Here is a 23638-nt window from a genome sequence, read left to right on the forward strand (position 1 = left end):
GGAGTAGAAAGGGGACAGAGAGAAATGAGGTGCAACACTGAAATTCTTATAATTTATTTTGCTTTGGGGCTGGTTCCTCTTCATTAGTTGTTATTCTTCACTGAGAGGAAAAAAGGCAAAAAATTAAACAGCTGTTATATCCCAAACTCTTCACTCAGTGTCACAAACAAGAAACTAACATAATAGCTTTCCTGGAAAATTTACTGACAAGTCAGTACCTGCTTGCTTTCTTTACTCAATCCATCATACTTCCGCAATTAGAACCCCTCAAACCACTGGGCATTTGTAGCACAAAATTACAGAAAGCTTCCTTGTTGCCTCCCACACATTCACCAATCAACCCCAGAGTTTCAGTTCCTGTTTTTAGTAATCTTCATGAAAATTCTGGCTGGGACTTAGCAAGGATTTTGCTCTTGAAAAGTATGCAGTGTTGGCTTGTACCCACTAGCCACAGGAACTAAACCAAACTGTATGTCTCTGCTGTTGTGCTTCTGCTGTATGTATGTTTAAAAGTTTCTTGTCCATCAGATGAATTCTGGAATTTCATGCAAAGTCAAACTATAAAGGCAGCTGCACTTCAGGAGAAAGCAGGATTGCAGTTTCACCAATGTCATACATCTTCAGATTATTTTATTATATGATGTCTTCCTACTCCAGCTGTAATTAACTGCCTCTGATTTATCTCAACAGGTAGGCAATCCTCAAAACTTTATGGTGTGCATTTGCAGAAAGTAACCCCTATCTACAAGAAGCCCTTAAAGGAGGATCCAGGAAATTATAGCCCACTTCAATCCCTGGGAAAGTTATGGAAAAAATCCTCCTGGGGACTGTCACAAGTCACAGTGAAGCACATGACTGGGAAAAACCAGCACAGATTCACCAAGGGCAAATCGTGCTTCACAAACCTGACTGCCCTCTATGACAAAGTAACCTGCTCAGGTGACATGGGGTGAGCAGCGGACATCATCTACCTGGATTTCTACAAGGCTTCTGTTACGGTTCCCCACAGCCTCCTCCTACAGAAACTGATACCTTATGGTCTAGACAAGTGGTCTGTGCAAGGGGTGGGGAACTGGCTGACAGGCCCACCCAGAGGGTGGTGGGAAATAGCTCCTTTTCAAACCTGCAGCCTGTCACAAGTGGGGACCCCAGGGATGGATATTGGGCCCAGTGCTGGTCTATATCTTCGTAAGTCATTTGGATGACGGGGTCAAGAGTACCCTGATCAAGTTTGACAATGACAGAAAACTGAGCAGGGAAGTGAACCCTTCAGAAGGGAGAGCCACCCTGCAGGAAGACCTGCATAGGCTGGAAGAGTGGGCCAACAAGAACCTTATGAATTGCAACAAGCACAAGTGTAAGGTCTTGCACTGGGAAAACATAATCCAGGAGTGCAGCAGAAAAGAGAGAAGAGAAGGCTTATGGGAGAACTCACGACCATGTTCCAGTATTTGAAGGCTGGCTACAAGAAGATGGAGACTCCCTTTTTACAAGGAGTCACATAGGAAAGTTGAGAGGTAACAGGTGCAAGTTACTCCTGGGGAGATTCTGACTGGACAAAAGAGGAAAACTTTTCACGGTGAGAACAGTCACTGGAATAATCTCCCCAGGGAAGTGGTGGATTCCCCAACACTGGACACTTAAGATTCAGCTGGACAGGGTGCTGGACCATCTTGTCTAGACTGGTTTTGCCAAGGAAGTTTGGACCAGCTGATCTTTGAGGTCCCTTCCAACCTGGTATTCTAGGAAAGTCTCTCTGTGCATCTGTTTATTATTGCCAAAATAATTGTTTCCTTCAACAGAAAGTTATTTATACCCAAGACATTTGGGTCTGCCCTAGATAACAGCACATTATTCCTTTGAAACATTCAATGTTGTTTAAAGGTACACACACTCAAAGACTTTGCATACTATTCTTCTGGCTTGAATCCAGAGTGACTTGCACATTACCTGTATAAGTACAACAATGTGACTTTTAGTCTTATACTGGCTGGAAACCTTGAGTTACTTCCCATTTTGAGGACAAGGTTGAATGAAGAAATAGATCCTTTCTGCCTATTACATCACCAGAAAACGCATGATGTGTCAATATGGCTTTCTGTATGAACATACACTGTTTTATGAAGCACATTTACTCTGGACACTTCACACAGAAGTATGTAGATTAAGATTAGATATAAAAAGGTAGGATTTAGATTAGATGTAAGGAAGACATTCTTCACTATGGTGGTGGAGAGACACTGGAGCAGGTTGCCCAGAGACGCTGTGGCTGCCCCCTCCCTGGCAGTGCTCAAGGCCAGGTTGGACGGGGCTGTCAGCAACCTGGGCTAGGGGAAGGTTCCCTGCCCATGGCAGGGGGTTGGAACTAGATGATCTTTAAGGTCTCTTCCAACCCAAACCATTCTATGATTCTATGTAGTCATCCTTGCCAAAACATTCATTTTTAATATGAACTAACTAATCAAAGTTATTTCTGTACTACTCACTCATAGTACTAATTCTTAATGTAAAATACATTCAGACAAATTCACTCTTGGACAACTAACTTAAAAATGTTCAGGTGAAGCCTCACTACACTTTGTTACAAAATTTTAAGTGTACTCTGGCAGGAATGTTCCCCCCAAAACCAAAATAAACAATTACCTATTTTTCTGCCTGATCCTTAAGACACTGTTGGATTCAGCTACTTTTTAAGAGCAAGATAAAATTAAATATAAGAATTGAGTCCACTACTGAAAGTATACACATATAACATGATTGTTTTCCTCATGTTTTTGCAAAATTAACCACTGATTTTAGTCAAATGAAATAACCAGGCAACAGAAGAGCATGTAGGTTTGAAGGACATTAGCCTGCATGGACTGAATGGAATGTTAATTTTTAAAGCATTAATGTTACAGAAAATGAGCCTTTCAAGACTAAAAATTCTATCATCTACCACATGAAAAAGCAATACTTCAAAATATAATAACAACTTTTATAGGATTCCATTCTGCCACAAAATATACTTTTTATGACGCAACATATACAAAATAGTTGTAGGGGATCAAGAGAATTCTTTCACGTTTTAATATCGCTGAAGAGCAGGTAGAGGTGTAGTAATAAAGTATAAATGTTTTGGAACATTTACTTTTACTTAGTATACCATTACTCAAACTCAGAAAAGGGAAACTGTCCAATTTGAACCTTGTGTGTTTAAGACATGAGTCCAAATAATTTGAAAATTTTGCAAGTTTTTATTATAACAGAACACAAAGATGACCAGCCATAAAGACAGTTTACATAAAGTAATGTAGAATGATCTAGTAAAGACAGTTTACATGATGTGATAGAACTCCTTTTAGTCTGTAAAGTCTTTCAGGACAGATAAAAGCTAAACGATTTGCATACCTACCTTTCTTGTTTTAATGCATATTCTAACATTTTTATTCTTCTCACTAAATCTTTCTTCAAGTTTTCTTGACCCTTTCTTTCCCCTTGTAAAAACGCTATCCGAGCCTGAAAACACACAAAAAAAATAACGGATTTTATTCCATTTTGTTCCCAAAACGAAGCGGTGAAGTCTACCTCAGAAGGAAAAAAAAACAAAACAAAACTGTTTTGCATTAATCACTTCAGTCTGTCATTAACAACAAAAATATTTCTGCCCTAAAGACCAAGGATTATTTTTTGTTCATAAACGTTGGTGGGTTTGCCTTGAAATAAAGGTATTAAAGTCATTGCAGTAACTCTAAAAGAAGGCACAAACAGCAATTGTATTAAACATTTTAATATATGTATACATTTTTGTCCTTATGGCATTGTTAACATAAATTCTAATCTCATTTTCTTGCAAACCCAAAGCTGTATTAAAATAGATAAACAGCATACTTTTAAGCAATTTAGTTTTTAATCCCAGTATACTGAACAGATTAAGAATTTACAAATCTATTACACAGGAAACAACTATATTTTATGGATTCACATTTTACTACTGAAGACAGCTGAAGGTTAGAATATCAAGGAAGAATTTGTTTTAGTGTGCTGTTCTGTATGGAGAAAAAAATGCCTTTTTTTTTTAATGCATCAATCACATTACCCACCCAATTTACAAAGCAATGAAGCTTCCTACTTGCCTGCTAAACTAGTAGATGGGTTCCGTGTTCTACTGAATTTATTATCTCAACTAGTGCAAAAGGTTTAGTGGAATATTTTGAAGTAGTTGAAAAATAAAGTTAGTAAGTTTGTTGAGAAAAAAGTCTAGGAAGCAAAAGGACTTATATTTTGTATTTTGCAAGCTAAAACCCTAGGGAGGACAAGGGAATTTGCAGATGTGAATACAACATTTAAATAGCTAATGATATTACTGGATTGGCCAACATGACAGGAAACCACAAACTCATTTGTCCTGATTATGACTTGAAATTGACTGAAGTCATTGGGTAGCTAATTCAAGACAAGATTCAACATAAAATTTTCTTGGAAAAGGGATTAAAAAAAATAGAATAAGGAGAGTAGAGTTGAGTCCACATTCCTCTACAGAGCTTAAGATCAACAAATAATTTTATTATTGAAAGAGGCACAATAAAAAAGCAGAGCTATACCCAGCACCTAATCTATCTTTGAAGATTTTTTAAAGGGAGTGGTTGTACCTTTTCATTACTCTCAGTGGTTAGAGCCCAAAACAGTCTAACCAGGAAGGTAGCATTCTTGCATTGCTCCTTCCTCAAAACTAAGTGATATCACCACATAAAACTTCACACACCAGCCCTGATTTTAGCCCTTCCGGCCTTGTGCTCAATGGTAAACCAAATTCAAATGTGTTCTTTTACCTTGCATTAACTAACTAATGGTTTAAACAATTAACATTTAAAATCTTACTGAGAACAAGGCAGTTAGGACTATTTCAGTTAAAAGTCTGTCATGAAAGCACTTTGAACCTCTGCTATTTGGTGAGAATGATTAATGCATCAAATAGTGCATGGTTATGAATAAGAAATAAAAAAATACAGACTTTGTAATGATTGCACAGGTATTTCAAGATAAAAGGTGGAAAACAAGATCCAGAATCAGCTATTTTAAACAGTGGGCTCCCAGTGGAAGAGGATGAAGGGAGCTGAGCAAATCCAACAACTACACTCAACTGCAATTATGTTACTTAGATTCTAAAAAATAATATAATACCAACTCTAATCCAATACAAAGTTAACAGCCTTCTGGAGGAAACTACAATTATATATAATTTGCACTCCTCTAAGGCAGCACATAAGCAGACAATTTCACAAGCCCAACCTGTTATCCCAATTTTCACTAGTCAAGGGTAAGACAAGAAAAAGTAAACAGTGTCCTTACACATAAATAAAAAGGTAACATAAAACAGATATAAAAGTAGTTTTTTAACAGAAGTGATATGATACATGCACATATGTGCAACACCATACTTCAAACATTTGGAAGTTATTGCATGCACACAGACTCTTTTTACTAAAATAAATACTTTAATAATTATCATCTAAGGAAGGTTATGAAAGCTCTTATGCTCTTTGACTCAAATGCAGTTCTCAACTCTTTCCAAAACTCAGGTCTTCTGTAAGTGATGGCCTCTCTCCTTCTACTGGTCTTCTTTCATTGGCCAAGCACCCTTTCATAACTATTTGTCAAATCTCAGTTGACTGCTGCAACTGTTGGGCCTTATTTCAGCCTCAGTTTGCTGACAACAGAAAGGAAAATAATATAGCTGTGATCGTACACAGAGGGTGGCATCTGCCTCCTAAATTCTCAAACTATTTCCTTCTTCTAGAAATACTCCTGGAGTACTTGGCCAAGCAGAGTCAAGTCTCCATATTTACTAGGTATTGTCTAGACCTAATACTTCTCAACAAGACAGGTTAGTGAGCTAAGTGATCCTGAGGATCAATATGCTACAGAAATAATGTTATTTTTTAAAAAATAAAAAAAATAAAATCCACCCTACAAAAAAGCCCTCACATTTTTTTTATATACAACAGCATTTATAACACTCTTCACAGGGTCCAAAAGGTTGAACAGAACAGTTGCCACACAAGAACGCACTTTGTGGTTGGGTTTTTGACATTTTTGTCAATATTAGCAAACTTCTTTAGAATCCGCTTTCTGTAACTGCTTGTATACAGATTTGAGGGATTTTAGAGATTTTTTTTTTTTCCTTTTTTCCTCAACTGTAACCATCACATGGCTAAAATGTAACAGAAGTTATCTATGCAGAAGTTAATAACTTGATCTTTAGGAATATGGAAAATCAATTTAGACTTTAGGAACACTTAGTCATCAAGACCCTCAGTACAAAACTGAGAATAAGATCACTGTGGATTTGCTAATTAAGTTAATTAACTTGTTTCCTTAAGTCCTGAACTGAGAAATGAGAGGTGTCAAAACTATCACTTGACATATTGCATGACTATGAGCCCTAAGACTTAACACACCATTTCCCAGCACTGACTTTTTTGAAAAGCAGTATATCTCAAGTTTGATAAAAACAGATAAACAGATGAGTCTCCCTCAGGGTTATTGTATTAACTTAGGTTCTATGCCCAAAGACAAATGCTTAATAAATGATCTCTATATAATACAACTTTTTCAATCCTTAGATATTCCTTTCCTTTGAAACAATTCTCAGGAGAGCTAGATTCGATATGATTTGTAACTATACTGATGATTAAAGATTGACAAGAGCTAAAATTGGGAAACAAAATGGCACAGAACAATTCAGTACTCACCTTTCTTTCCTCCCTCCCTCCTAGTTACGACAGAATTCTTTCCATTGTCTTAAACCAATTTGTAAATCCCCAGGCTGATACTAAGAGGAGCAATCCTCCTCCGCCTTGTATTTCTGTTCCCTCTACTGTGCTGACTTAGCTGCCTCTGCTGCCACACATTAAGTCTACTGAGGAAATCATTCTATTTATTTTGCACTCCGTTCTGAATTACATCAGTTTCCTGATCCTACTGTGTATAGCCATGGGAGTACTTGGGCTGGCACAAGGGATGCAAACAGGATACTGAACTAACAGCTCCTTTCAATGACAACATGGTCTTAGATCAGGCTAAACTGACCATGATATGATAACCTGTATGTCCAGGGCACAAGAGCTGCAAAACAAGAGTAGAGAGAGTAGGAAAGTCAAATACAAGACAAGTCTTAACTCTTTTGAATTACAAATGAAATAAAAATGTCTTTTTAAAAGTGTATTAGCAAGAACCATTTCTTAAGGGGGAGAAAACATGTTATTTTACAGAATGTGTGTAAAACACTAGTTCTGTAAGCAAAAATATGGCCTCCCATAGCTTTAAAAAAAAAAAAATCCAGATGTGTGCAGATACTGTTAGAATATTTTTCCCCACAGATAGGGCTATGCTTCAGATTCTTCAGACAAGCTCAATCAGGAGCCTCTTTTTCATGGCAGAATCCTCCTGTTTGACCAAGTCTGGACATCTGATATTTACAGTACTTCAACAGAATCTCTGACACCCACTATCTTTCTAGAAAATTCAGTGATACTTGGTAACTCTCGGCTCCCTCTACACCTTGGCCCTCAGCTGAGTACCACCACATGAACTTGGTCAGTTTTATTATGAAACTCAATCCAGGGAGCTCTGAGAAGCAGTTAAGTGACAGATACTTTGTATCTGTGTAAGGATGCATGAAATAATGCCTGAAACTGAGAAAGATAGAATACAACGATAAAAAGAATTACTGAACAGCTACCTGAATACTATGGATCCATGAAAAAGAACTGTTTGAGGTTAATAACTACAGAAGGCACATATAGAAGGGAACAACTAGAAATTCTAACACCTAGTATTCTAGATTTCGTAAACTTAATATTGTTTTAATGACACTGCATTTCAGACATACGTGCACTACATTTTGTAATTGGAAGGGGTTTATCTTTTAAATAGGAAGTCTGACCACATGCAAACCAGGCAACAGTCTTTCACCCAATAAACTCCAAGATCTCAAATAAGAAACTGAACTTTTTCTTGAAAGGTAGGAATAAGTAAATCACTGATTAGACTGACACTCCCCATCCCTAGCATGCAATCAAAGTGTAACAGAAGTTTTAAAACATGGTTTAGTAGAGAACTTCCACACAACTTCAAATTATTAAAAACACTGTATTTCACACAAATTGATAAATCAAAATTTAAAGAAAAAATATTTTCTGGGAAGAAAAAGACAAGGATCAAACATATTTCTCTTAGACACTGACAACAAAGGAGGGAAGCTATTACAGCATTTTGGGCAGGTTAAGATTGCATATGCAGCCTAAAGGTTATATAGTAACCACATACAGGATTTCCTAGTCTTACTTTATTAACCAATCCTGATATGCAGTATTGGTAACATTTGTCCAACATCTCAAACCTAGCAAAACATATCAAAGGGAAGAAGAGGCATGACTGATTAAAGGACTTACACTGTTGAAACACCAACACTTTCCTGTACAATTCAAACAATCAAACTCTAATGGATTTAGCAATACAGGAACACGCTCAGTAAGCAAGAATACTTCATTTTCATTTCAGTTGCAAACGTTAACTCTCAAGACTCTAGAAGTGTATTTTGAAAAAAATCAACTGTATGCAAAGCAATGACAGCTGCAACGCAGTGTTTGTGTTTTGTTTTTCTAAAGTCCATTTAGACTTCTAGAAGGAAGGAAGGAAAAGGCCTGCAGTATTTTTGAAAGAAATGCAATACAATGAAGCAGCTGGAATGTACATACGAAGTGCACACATAGCATATGCTTATCCTACTAGGGCATGTCACAAAACTCAAAAAAATTAGTAAGATTTTTTTTTAACATTTTGCTTTAATCAAAATATTATTATCATACAAAAAGACTAACTTAGTGTTCATTTGTACATGTTTATTATGCCAAAGATGAAGCAGAACCCTGTTTTGGAAAACTAAAAAATACTGGGGAGGTGGAAGATTTGACTCACAACCTTAATTTAAGAGTAGACACACCTGTGGAGCTACTAATGTTCCAGTTCCTATTCACAAAAGGAAAACTGAACATAAGGAGAGAAGCCTTCACCTTCAGTTTTCAACAGTCTGGAATTTCACCTCATTGTGAACACCTAAGCCATCACATATGTAAAAGCATTAAGCACCTAAAAGAGTTTTAACGTATCCTTACAGACCTGATTTTGCCTATACATTTATTACAATTGCAATTAAACCTTAAACTGTCAACTGAGGACTGAAAGATACTGTGACTACTTTAAATATATATATAATTTTTAAAAATCTACCTTTATTTTAGAAATTAAAGTCTCAAGCAAGATTCTCTCTAGTAAGCTGTGAAATGAGATGGGTGTCACTGGTAATACTAGGATCTTGCATGTTTCAAAGATACACCACTTTTAAAGATCCTGTAAAATAAAAAAAATAACTGGAAGACTTAAAAAAAATTATAAACATCATCTCTCGTATGTTAACAGAAAACCTTTACTTCATAAATCCAGGTTAAAGATGTGGGAAAAAAGATTTCAACGACTAGTTAATACTAGTGTACATTTGAACAACATCTGCAGAACCTTATGAACAGTCAGTTAAAGATCAGGTCAGTACTGCACTTAAAATAGTAATGGTATGGAGATGTTTCCTGAAGGTTCCCTTTTTTGTAGCTCTTTTCCATTTGAGCTGATGGTCATCTCTTGCTCCTCAACTGATACTTTTCCAAAGACTCATCTGATCACCTTCTGATTGCTTTTCAAAAGCAATTCCTAACCACTAGAAAAGTGACATCCTTGAGCAACTGTCCCACAAAAGTGGTAGACACAAGAAACCCAGCTAGTTCTAAGGAGAAATCTGGAAGGTTAAATCACACAACTCACAGATACAAGAGAATTTACTGATCCACAAGTCCCCTTCAGTCCTGCAATGGTTATGCCAAAGAGCAGGCTTGCGAAACTGCTTCCCCAGATCTGTCCTTCCTCTTTACCACCACCACCACTCTCAGTCATTCAGATTCAAAAATCTGCTTCTTTTCACTACAGGGCCAAGTACTGTCAAGTTTCATCAGCTTCTCTGAACAACTTCGAGAAAATTCCATTCCTCCTCTTCTACAATAGGGCCAAACTTCTAAGCCACACCTTCCACTCAGTATAAGATTGTCTTCATTTTGTCACTATTTCTTACCAGAATGTTTTCATTGAATCATTTTTTCTTGTGCTAGGATTTTACAGCCACTCTCCTAACCAATATGATATTTAGGAATACTAGAGTAACAAAACTCATACAACTCATGGATGTGTTTTTTAAGACTAGCACCCCTCTAAATTTCATAGTCTAGAAACTAAGTAAATCAATTTGTCTACAGACTTTTATCCAGTACACAGAAGCCACAGCAAGAAAAAAAGTCAGTTGAGACCACAAGTCCAAAAAAAGTTAGTTACAAGCCACTAAAAACTATAGATTCAAACTCTATAACAAAGAGCATTCTCCTCAAAGACTAAAACATACTTTCTAAGAACTGGAATATTTTTGGAATAATGGATATAAAGTGCCTTAGAAGTTTATCATTCATTGACCATTCTTGTACTTAAATGTTCTTTATAGAACAACAGGCTTCCAATTTTTTTTTCCAGTTAAAAACTTACAAAACACTGAACACAGTTCAATTTATAAGTTCTTTTCAATTCCAGTCCCAGAGGCAATCCTTCAGAAAAGTAAATTCCTGTCTAGAAATTTTTAAAAGAACTGTCATCTTCCTGGAAAAGATTCTATTGTATAAGACTGAATGATTACATTAACTTCAGGAAAAGTGAAGTTAATCTTATCATTATTATCAACATACTGTAAGAGAACTACTAAAATTCTCCATGCCAGTGTCAGAATATCAGCCACCATCCCTACACCATCTCTCCTTCCCACACACCTGACAATTTCTGCAGGCATTTTATTTCTGCATCACTAAAGACTCCTCCACTAGCAATTTCGCATTTTCCTTTGCACCTTCACACACAAATCAAGAACATCAGCAATCTAAGTAGACCCAAGATCCAGCAGATTTTAGCAGAGCTGTTAAACAGTCATAACCATTCCTTTATTCAACTGACAGTTAACAGGTATGCTTGGAGATACTTGACACAAATGCTCACTGTGACCTCAAAAAACACCCACTCATTTTTACCTCTAAGTTATTCTATCTTTCCCAACATCAATATAATTCTCCTGAGAAATTAATCTCTCCATTCAAACATCAAATTGAATGCCATTACTCAAGTCAATTAAATAGCCAAGTAAAACATAAGCAGCAGAAGTATAAACACTATTCTATGAAGTGTCTGGTTAGAATATAACTGCATTCCTTTAGCAGGTTGAATAATCTATGAAACATGTTTGAACACAAACTCCCAAGACTGAGGCAGTCATGCTTCTAATAATACTTTAAGAAAGCTCAGAAAACTAAGTTCTCTTTACAGTTAGGACTATCTGCAAACAAGTATCCTTCCTCAAGAAAAGTATCTATTTCCTGAAGATCAAGTCATGCAAAATAAAACTAAGAATCCTACATTTTCTTAACTGACTTGCTATGGCACTTCAATGCATTTCACATCAGTTTTTCCAATAAACAAAGTAAGAATATTAGTGTTCATATGCCTTTTACAGAAAAAAAGTTAATACAAGACATGAAATAGTTTTAAGTATCAATACATGGTCACTTTCAATGAGACTACAGAAAACTGCAAGAACCTGAATTACACAGTTTAATCTGCCAATATGTACTTTGGTCAATGCCAAATTTAACACAAAATACATCCTACATTAATCTCATCAGAGTTTCTTTATCAAATCACCTGGCAGGTGTCTGCCACAATATTCACAATAGCACCAAAGTTAGCTTTTGTTAATGTCCAAAATGGATTGCTGCTGAAAGCCTTTCACACACATTACCAAATGAAGCAAGAGGCATATCCAGCCCCCAAAAGCAAAGAAAACCCTCACAAATTTCTTTATTATTTATCACAGCAGAGCTTGAGAGCATCTACCTAAACCAACAGGTTTCCTTAACATGTCTTTCATGGGCCTAATACCTTCACTGTCTCAATAGTTTTTATAAACTCGTACAATCTTACACAAAATATTGGGAATAGAGGACATAAACGTCCTGTGTTTTTGCAGACTCAATGCTACATTCTTTGCCACATACAGCCAAAATTATTTCATAAATGAAAATAAATTCTTAGTAGACTACAATTTGATAGAAAATTATTGAAGTTTTGCATTTTAAAAATCAATTAAGTCATAATATTTTCCAAATGTCTGTGCTGGAAAAAACACAACTGCAACACCAATGTCAAAAGTTGAACTCTTGTCAAAATATCAGCTATCAACTGTAAGTGCTCCCTCCCTCAATTAAGAAGACCGTATGTAGTATTTTCTATGTAACAGTTTGTACATTATTCCAGTATGAAATATTTACAGGAAGCAAAGCTTGTGAGCGGTTATCTTCTCTTTGGACAAACTAACGAAAACAGACACGGACAAGCTTGTGGACAAGCCAGAGTCCAATCACCAGGTTTGATAAGCAACAGCAAAACACACTGTAACCACAGGTTAAATTGTGTTTTAGCCACTGCAAAATACTTTTGACCATCACAGCTACCACACCACAGTACAACAAGTATTTTGAAGACATTTAGCATCATTATAGATGTCAGTTTATTCATTCAATGTTCTGTATAAACTTATGCTAAAATAATACCTGAAAAAAATTTTCACTCTACTTGGAAGTCTCTGAAGTACTTTTCTGCCCAGATCCAAACTCTCACATATATTTACTCATACCAAAACAATCAGAGATTCAAAGTAACTGTTGAATATGCTTGTATCTCCTCTGTATATTACTGAAACACAGATAGAAGGGTGCTGTAGACAGGTCTGCCATTTACACACAATGTTATATAATAGTTCTAAGTTACAGCTCAAACATTGCAAAACAGACTAAAGTGCAGTGCAACCACAGCAATTGTAAGAGAACTTCTTAAATAAAGGTCTGGATTATTTTGCAATTGGGAGTCTTAGAATTTACACTCCAAGTGTTCTTGTACGTTTTCTTCTGATTTTAATTTTTCAAGAACAGCTTCTAGCGCTGGACAGGAATGTTCAATAACCCACCAGCAAACTACTAAACTATTGTACTTTGATATGGACTATCAGTAACATGATTAGGTTCCCATTTTACTTAATAAACAAAAAAGTCATTGCCTTTCCTACCAGAAACTAGTTATGTTGAGTACATTTCACCTATTACGGTACAGATAGTGCTAGCTTCCTTTTCATTTAAGGCAGCCATTCGATACTGTGAAGATACAAGATTAATCTACAGTATTCTTATGATCAAATTGCTGCTTACTACTGCAGTTGTCTCTGTAATTGGATTAGAAAAAACAAAGTCAGAGGAGTTATACTGAAAATAAGCAAACTATGCATTTGTGTGGCTGTATGTACTTACATACACACACATTTTACTAGAACTTAATTTAGAGAAGACCCCTTTTCTACCCGAAGCAGGCAATATATAGCACTTTTTATTTTCAGTTATTTAATTTATTAGAGATTCATTGTGTGACTCAAATTCAAGGTGCTGGAGACTTAGTTTTTCAGAAGAGAAGTGCAGTCAACTAAAAATACATCTATAAACTCTATTTTCCAGAAGGAAAATAGTCTCCTAGCTTCTCTAACAGGTAGCTGTAATAGGGGAACCTAGGAAAGCATGTTATCGCACTAACAAGTGATGCAAACTGATTTAAAGGACAAGATCAATTAAAGCAGTCTGACTTTTAGATAGACCATATTTTATTGTTACATTCGTACTGAATCAAATGCTTGAGATTTTAAAAACAAAACAAAAAAAATCCCCCCAAAAAAAGTGAAAAAAAAATTCCCTAGTTCCCTCAGTAGCTTATTCCAAGGGTCTGGTTCTTCATTTAAGTATGATACTTTAAGAAAAAGCACAGAAAGAACAGTAGATTAGACTCCAGAGCAAGAGATGGCTTATTCTGAATCTATTTTGATTTCTTCTGTGTCTCTATGTAGAAAGGATTCATAACTTCTCATTGTACAAAAAATTATTTCAGTATGTTTTACACTTGTTGCCTGATTATTACTTTGCCTGATCTATAAAAAAAAAATCCAAACCGCCAAAAAAGAAGGCAATTACCCAACTTCACACATATATCTGTCACACTATCTACACCCCCTCATTCGGATAATTTTCTTTTTTTAAGGTGAAGTTCCAGTCTGTTTTGTCATACCCCTTATACTAAAGAATTCTCTACTCTAGATTAAAAAGCATCTGAATATGTCTAAAATGCAGGGAGGCACTTAATAAGGCTACCTCCCAGACTTCCTTTTGATTAGCCAGCAAGTCTGAATTCTAATAAATGGATCATTCCTCAAGATGTTATTTCCAGCCCTCAAATTGTTTTTATGTTGAATTTTCAGCACTCTTTTTGATGTTACTCCTAAAGAATAGGACATTATATCGCAATGTTGACCTTGCCAGTTCTGCCCAGATCACAAGACAGAAATCACTTCCCAATTTCTATATTTATATCTCCCACTTACAAAGCCACAGATCATTCAGGGGTTTTATGAATTTCTTTTAGCAGGAAACTCATAGCAGTGAGTGGAGGAAAGCAACTCAACATGTTTCTTTCAGCACAAGTTCATCCTCAGATGCAGTTTCTCATTCTGTCACAATCATCTGTTTTCTACGTTTATCCTAAATGCACGAATCTTGCAAGTAATCTTTTAAATGCCAATAGTTCCATACCTCAGCCCATCTCTATCTAAAAAGATTCATGTACATTCTTTGAAACTGCTGGACATTTTTCTGAACACATCTAAGCTAGTAAAGAAGTTTTCTTTCCAAGAAAGTCACCACTACAACCAGTAATACTAATTATACATTGCTGGTAACACCAAAACATGGTATTTGAATTTGGTAAGATTAAAAATGTCTTTACTGTCAGCATCACTATACTGGCACATTATTCCATTAAGATGAAGCTACCTTGTTAAGTCATATGGCTAATAATGAAGTGCCACAGTTAGGACTAATTAGTATTAAGTGTCTAATGAAGCTCTAAGACTATTAAGCTTATTCTCTTTATTACTACTAGTAGTTGTAGTACAAGAGCACAGAAATCAGAGTGAAGTTGTATACTTTGTAGTGTGGTGGGTCCTTATATTAGAGAGTGGAAAAATTGCAGCATGGCAAACATCGTCAAGAACATACATTTTCTTTCCAAAACTAGGAAAGGAACATCTATTTATTATTTAGGAATATAGAAGGGGAAAGTATGATCAGCAGCAGACTGTGAACACAGTGACCTGAACTGACCTCGACTGTTCCAGTGAGGAACACCCAAGTCAATGTTCATCAGTTGCAGGTCAGTAATACACATTCCCAAGGAACAGACGAAAGAAAGCAAAAACTACTGAACTGTTAGAACCAGGATGTAAGAAGCCATCTATATATACATGAAAGAACACAGTAGTACAGAGCTTAAAGAGCTCTGCATCATTAAGGCAATAGCAATGTTCACAATAACAAAATTGAATACAACCAAGTTCATGGAAATAAAAGTTATGAGAAACAGAAGAGTCAGACAGCTAAAATAGACATGTATAATATAAAGTGTTTTAAAGGAGGTATGACAGAAAGTTGACAAAGAATGGGTATTTCTCAACCTCCTAAATGTTAACCTAGTCTCCTGGCACAGAACAGTGCCAGCGCACTCTAAATTACACCACTTCTATCAGAGAGTTAACTCAGCCAGCAGTCCTGCCTTCTGTACAAATCTTGCTAAAGTATGAAACAGAATAGGTCTTACAAAACTTGTAAATATGTATACATGTTCTCCTTGAATACTTCTGAGAGTTGTTTGTCCAAGCAGGATATCTTCTCCTTTCCCAGGGTCTCAAGGTGTATCTCTGGATTCTATTCCCATACCTCAAGGTCCAGGATTAAAGCTCCTTATTCTCAAAGCAAGCAGATTACTTTCACAGCTTTTTAATTGCCAAGTGTTTTAAAGTGTTAAATTCATTTGGCTTGTTACCACTTCTTATTCTCTTCTTTTATATACTGTGATATATGAAATACAAGCAAATGTACTAAAGCTGTCTGCTAGTAAACTTAGTATCAAGCAAAATACCATACTATTCACCTGGAAAATTGTATTTTGATAGAAAAAAATATTTTACATAGAAACTGACCACAGTTTTGAGTTAAATACCAGCACCAAGCATTTTCCAGCTTCTTATAAAGGTCACCGGTATAAAGCTAAGGGGTGCTTTGGGGTTTTTTCTTCTAGGAGTATTACAGGATCATCAACCTGAAATTTGGTAGCAGTTAAGGAGTGACCATATTTCAGGTGAAGAGAAACCAAGGTGAGCAAATGGAAGAAACTTTACAGCAAGCGACCCATTTCAAAAAAGAAAAAAAAAAAAAAAGAAAAAAGATAATCAGCAAGAACTTCAAACATCTGGAATTTCTGAAGTTTGTTGCCTATTTCAGGATGATTTCAATCAGCATTCAGAGCAGCAGTTTTTCAGAGTGTTACAGTCAACATATGCAGGATTTGCAACACAAATTTATACATAAACATGCACAATACCTTCAAAAAGGCTAAGAATGCACTCAGAAAAATGTATTTTTACCCTTAATTGCTAACAGCAGGTTACCTCTAATCAGCCATTTTTATAAAAATCATATAGAAGCAGAAGAAATACAGAAAGCTTGAATTCACACTGTAGGTTCAGGACTGGTCCTGAAGAACAGCCAACTTCATAATTAGCTCTTAATACCTGTTGGAGTTGCACAGATGAAGGCAGGAGATATCATTAAACTCTATATCCTGCTGAGCCATTGCTTAGGATAATTACAGAGAAGTCCGAGTGAAAAAAATAACAAATAGATATGCAAACAAAGCTCTTGCAGGTCATACATTCGTCCTAAAGATTTCTTAAATCAGTGGAAGATCCCACTTCCCTAGCTCCATGTTTCATCAGTTAGGAAAAAGACATCACTTTCTCCCAACTTCTTAAATGACAAAAGGATGAAGAACGCCCATCACTATTTCAAAACCTATTTTAGGTGTGAAAGAAATTATTATATCATCAGATACTTCACACACACACCCCCCACCCCCCAAAAATTTCCCAAAGTGAGATTTCTCAAAGAGCCATTAAATACACATAGACATGATGGCAATGAAACTAAGAAATAGAATACATGTCCAGAGTTTAAAAAAACCCAATTCTTCACCAAGAAGTATTATATAACTTATCTGCCACATACTTTTAGTCTGTGTCTAAAAGAAAGCCTCACACATAACAGAGTCACCGTTATAACAGTTCTGTTGCACTGCTTCTAAGTAAGAGTGCCTTTATTTCAAATAATTAGTTTATGATAGAGCAATTATTACACAACAAAAACACTTTCATCCCAAGTGTTGATACAAGGGAGTTATTTGGGAATAGTATTCCAGAAAAAAATTACACAACCACTATACTGATCAGCAGAAACCTCATAATTCTCCAGGTATTTCCTGTTCAATTTCTACATGGATCTTTATGTAACTCAACATCCTCCATTCTTGTATTATGTTTTGTCTCTATGAGGTGTATACTGCAAGAATATAATATAGAAATGTTAAAGATCTAAATCAACTGTTTAAAAAAATAAAATTGGACAAATAGGACATAAAAGTGAAAACATGGGAGGTTTTTATTATAAACACTCTAACCCTTTAAAGCCACAAACAGTATCTCAATTTTATAGTGAAAGAAATGAAATATTAACTATGTACCTACCTGCTTTTCATGGGAGAAAAATCTACTTACTCCTACTTATTTCGACCTATGTCAAGAAATCTCCTTACTTGAAATCTGTGTGCATATCTTTTAGGATAAGCTCTGCTATATAGCATCCATCTTTTAATTTACAATCAGGTTGTCTCTGTTTAGGTTATTCATACACAAAAAGAAAGCAGCTCTGCACATTTCCCATTTGGAAGTCTTACCAAGAAGCCTATGAGGAAGGCAGGATTTACCTACACAGACACAGAAGAACAGACTTTCAACCTTCAGTAAACAAGCACCTAAAGTTCTACCACAGCCTATATGCCTCTATTTAGTTGACTAAACAGCTTATGGAAAGCCACAGTAGGGAAACCCTTGATTATGTCTAATTGCCTACTACTCAAAATACACAGAACTCTCAAGTCTGTGCTTTAAATTGCAAAAGAGACTTAACTCTACAAAATATGTAGCTCATTTCAACATTAGCGTAGGAAAATAATTAATGAACAGAAGTTTCTGGTTTTTAACTTCTATACATATGCTATTTTATACTGAAAAAAGTTTCATTATAAACCAAAGGTATTAAATACTCAAATATTTTATTATGTGAATAAACATTATTTATTTGTACAAAGAGGTACTTTTGCATCCCTGCTACAGCAAGCACCTTAACACCTTATACAAACAGAAGTTAGCCATTTCAGATGCATGTTACCCACACACCCTATGGCATTTACAAGTATCACAAATGTTGATCAATTTTTTACAACATGCTTCATTTTATTTTCCGTGTTACTTAAGAAGCTTTTGGGTTTTTTTAAGGACTGCTTTAGTAGTTAGTTATGGTTAATTTCATACTAAATACTGAGATACACCTGTAAGACCCAACAAAATATATTTTTATCAATTATGCATATTTTCCAACTTCAACCATCTAGAAAGCAATCGATAAACAATGCATGTGGTTAAAGTACACTGTGCATTTCACAACAGCACCACCTGCATTTCCTGCCTGGAACCTTTGCCTGTTCTATCACGATTAATGCCCCTGATATCAATCAGGGTTTGTTATTTAAGCAAAACAGAATCAAAACAGCACTAAGTGCATTTTCAAACAATTTCAAAGCTACCTCACTGGCCATGAGAGTATAAGAACTTCTATGTCTCATCAGATCAACAGACCACCAACCTCAGTATGCCACTTCTAACCACAGACAAATGAGAATAGAACAAAAACTGAAGAATAAACCTCAGAAAACATTCCAAATCTCAAAAAACTTGTAAATGAGAAGTAGTATGAGGTAGTATCTTTGAACTGAGACACTCCCAGGGATGTTTCTTCCATGAATTCATCCAAACGCTTTTTGGCCCAAGAACATTTTAGCATCTACAACAGTCCCCCTGAACAAAATTTCACTAATTCTCGAAAAGCTAGGGGTTTTTCAAAATTACTTAATTTAACTTCATGATTCCTAGCTGCTGACTGAAACACATCGATTCTTTCCTTAGCAAGCTAATGACCAGTCTACAACCCTCATAACCACTTTCATTTCCGGTCATCAAAACAAATTATTCGCTTGCTATAAGCAAGGTGAAGTCTACACTATCAGAATTAATTACTCCTCCAACATCGAGAGAGAAACATTCCCAACATTATTCCCCCTTCAAACCTGCAACACAGTAAAAGAAGCTGCATGTAGCCAAATATTGCAGCAATTGAGTCTTGCTACACTTTTTAAACACCAGAGCTCTGAAACACTCTCAAACACTGGAGGAGTGTACCTACGCTCTGAACATGGTCTCATCTAGTTCATGATATTAACCCATTCACATATATTTACATATTTACAATTACATGTAAAGTACCTAATTTAGATAATCACCTCAAATCTGAAATATTCCCAGGACATACCATTGAGATGTAATTCTGCAACACTTTCAAAGTTCACAAAATTCTTTTAATTACCTGCTCTCCAGCCCCCAGGAGAAAGAAAAAAAAGGAGGGGGGGAAAAAAGCAAGCAAGCAAAACCTGAAATCTGTGGGTTCTTGGATTTCAGGAGTTTTTTTAAAACACATGAAGAACACAAGCGTTAGATAATAAAATGCTCCCATAATGTCACTGAATATTTGGAAAACAGAGTATTTGTAAAATTAGATAAACCTCAGTTGTATGTCACTAAAGCTGTCATTTTATATGATAGAAAATGTATTAACCATATTAATCTTTATGCACATTTGAGTTACTTAAAAGGATGCACACTGTTTATACTGAAATTGTGTGTACTTTGTTCTGAGTATTTTTCTTGATTGTCCTTCCTAGTCATGAAAACATTCATAAGTAGCATCTACTGTTAATTCACTCTCAACACATTCTTGGGTGGTTTTGAAGTATCAGAGAACTCAAATCACATTTTTATCTAGTTCACAAAATGTGAAGAAACTGCACAACTGAGATCATTATTCCAAGCCAAGCACTATCAGCCTGTAGGCCCCAAAAGGAAGTGGAACTTCATTGATTTTCCCCAAAAGTTGCACATTTTCCTGTGATACTCATTTTTGACATCTTTCTTCTCTGAGAGTTTCTGTAGTATATTTCCAAAGTGTTTTCCCATCCACATTTCTTTTACGAGACCACGAAGCCACTTACCTCTTAAAGGAAACAATTATTTTTAACAAATACATAACATCCAAAAATATGGACTTGATATAACTCTTCTAAAGTGCCTAAGTGTCTTAGAAAACAGACTGAATTTACCTCAGCATAACAGCTACCTGCATCAAGGTCATTACATTGACAGACCAAAGTTACAGTTACAATTGCACAACACTGTTACAGTGAAAATCATTCTTTCAGTTCACAGAATAGAGAACAGATCCAGCCTGTTGCTTCAAGCAATCAACACGCTATGGAAGGCCAGACTATTTCCTTTCAACACAGCAGTGAGTAAATGCTAAAAAAGTTACTGTGGCAGCCAGTATTACGAGTGAAAGGAAAAAAGCGTATTATGGTCCAAGTACTGCACTCCTGATATTTGACATTTCTGTACCTGATACTGATTTGCACACACAGATACATAATTATGCTGCTTCACTTGTGCATGCAGAACAGCCATGCACCTGAGTGGTTGGAAAAGATGGTGTGAATTATTTGCATTTAAGGTTCAAAGTCTGATGTGAATGTAGACTTAAGACTACTGGCAGAGGACTTCTTCAGATTGGGACTCTTTGTCAGTCATTATGGCTTGTGGTATAAATCCCAAGATGATGAAGTAACATGTACTTTAATTATAAAAATGTGTCCCATAGGCAGAACAGCAGAACAAGAAGCTAATTCCAAGATTCAAGAAAGAATAAACTGTTACTGCAGATCATCTCTTCCTGCACCATCACCCCCATACGCAAAGAGCACTCTTATTAGGGGTGGGCAATTTTTCCAGACACTTGAGCTATACAGGAAAAACAAGGGGGTGGTTGGGGAAATCACTCTGGATTCCCACTGATTTCATACTGCAAATAAGTAGGATATATTTGGAAGAATAAAAGTCATAAATTCAGAACAGGTAAATAAAATCACACATATTGTCAAGTCATTTGTTTTTCCATGGACTTTTTAAAAAGCATCGTTTGCAAAGTTACTAAGTTAACTTAGAAAGAACTTGTAATTGCCAGCACTAGGAAACAACATTTAGAGTTTACTGTTAAGTTGAAAACAGGAAGAAATTAGCTGCATGAGGAGTGTTGCAGCTAAACCATCCAACTCTCACATTTCCATATTAATTATCAATTGTCATGCTATGGCATTACTTTTTTTCCTTTCAACACAGGAGGCCTAAATCGTCAAAAAATTCACACTTGTACACAGTATCGCACAGATGAATAACACTCTAAGCAGTTCCAATGGACAAAACTGTTGTTTGGGGTCCAAACTATTAAGGCTTTATTAGTCACAAAATATACTGGGGCTTTACAACTTAAGTTGTAGAACAACAACAACAACAAAAAACAACCCAAACGCAGGCCTTGTAAACACACCTCTTCCAAAAATATTCTCAACACATTCCTGTATCAGTCTTCACCACTGTACAGGTTGACATTTAAAATCCAAAGGTAATGCCCTCCCCCGCTTCTATCCTGGGCTTCCAAAGTTATAAAAAACCCCACCCTCATGCATACGCACTGTGCAGTGACTATGCTGCCTATGTCCCATGACCTGATGCACACATGAGGTAGAGTGAATCAACACGTATACAGCCAGGGCCAGATGCTACGGTACCTTCAGAAATAAGCAACTGAAACAGTACCGCCATGGACGGCAAAGAGCAATTACAAAACAAAAGCAGCAGACTTGGCAAGAACACATGTCAGTGTCTAGAGGCCACATGAGTTCATAGCAGTGCTTTTTCAATCAGAGAGCGCTTTCAAAGTTTCCGAACTGAGCTTTAAAATTAAGTACCTCAATCTGTACCCTAATGTAAAGTAACAAGCCAGTACATAAACCAAATATTTCAAGATGGTTTTGTCTGCTAATGAATGGCACTAAGCAACTTATTTATAAACACAGTGCTGTATTCCTAAAACACTAGAGAAAACAAGAGAAACAGTCAACTGTTCTCTGCTAAAAACGCCCACCAAACTAGTTTTAAAAACAGCCAGTTCCACAAGGCTTAAAATGGTAAGACAGGCAGTAAGCAAAGGAAACAGTGAAACAACTTCTTTTGTTTCCCTTGGTGTTTTTTTAAAATTCTTTCTTAATTATAGTTGTTACAAAAATGGTGCAGATTACAGGCTTATTGGAGAGCTGAGAAGTCCTGAAAGAACTGCCCGGGCTCAGATATAGTTCTTGGTTCTGAAAGCTGAAATACCTCACAGACGTTGGCTACTGTTACAGCATGGTATTTAAAACTGTAATTACAGTACAATTTGATGGAATGCCGCTTCAAGACAGTAAACATTCACTCAATACAAAAATCAGCAAAAATTCTTCATCAACAATAATTTTTGTTAATATTATTGTCTACATTTCTGTCCTATAAAAGAATGACGACTCCTATATGGATACCTAACATACAGTGGATTTTATAATCTGTACATGAACCTGTAATAGTCTATGCACGGTTTTATTTTCACATGCAAAAGTAATTAGAAGAGGTATCCCTTCTACTACTAAGAGCAAACATTAATGGCAAGAGAATTATACTGGAACTCCCAACACTTGCCCTCTACCCTGAGGAGTTACTAAATTTTGATTCCTGAGACAAAGTTCTTACTTCTACGTAGATTAAATTGACCATGCTGCAGACCCAGCATCTCCTCACAATTCTTCAGCGGTTATTTTCCCATACAAGACCTCCAGAGAAACGAGACAGAGAGACAGTGAGCACACGGTCGACTTTTCTCAAACCAGGGGGCCTGGCCAGGTCCTTTAGGTGCGATCTACCTGAGCAGCCTTTCCTCGTGCTCTCTCTCCCCGCTCGGGAGGCAAGCACCCCTGTCTCTGCCCAACTCTCTCTTCTCCCCCCAAGCAGCCGCTCGCTCAGCTTCGCGGGGGACGTCAGCCCTCCCAGGCCCAGAGGCTCTTGCTCCCCATGACCCGCACCCAGGGCTGAGGAGGCCGCCGGCCCGGAGAGCCCCGGAGTCATTGTGCTGAGGGAGACGATGGCAGCTGTCAAGGCGCCGCTGGCCCTGCCGCGGGCGGGTGGGTGGGGAGGAGGGTCAGCGGCCCCGCGCCGTGGCAGCGCCCGCCCTTCCCCAGCCGTGCGCCGGGTCCCGCAACGCGAGTACGGACGAGAGGCCTGCGGAGC

General features: G+C 36.7%; 1 protein-coding gene across 5 annotated transcripts in view; it reads right to left on the reverse strand.

The window, feature by feature from the left end:
• STRN3 (striatin 3) overlaps positions 1-23638 on the reverse strand; it is a 68531-nt gene that overhangs the window by 44052 nt on the left and 841 nt on the right. For all 5 annotated transcript variants that reach the window (XM_074909841.1, XM_074909838.1, XM_074909840.1 and 2 more), the window contains one exon: positions 3395-3498. In XM_074909841.1, the coding sequence (XP_074765942.1) occupies positions 3395-3498 (104 nt within the window). The remainder of the gene's footprint in view (positions 1-3394; positions 3499-23638) is intronic.

The sequence above is a fragment of the Athene noctua genome, chromosome 6, assembly GCF_965140245.1.
Source record: "Athene noctua chromosome 6, bAthNoc1.hap1.1, whole genome shotgun sequence".
Taxonomy (NCBI): domain Eukaryota; kingdom Metazoa; phylum Chordata; class Aves; order Strigiformes; family Strigidae; genus Athene; species Athene noctua.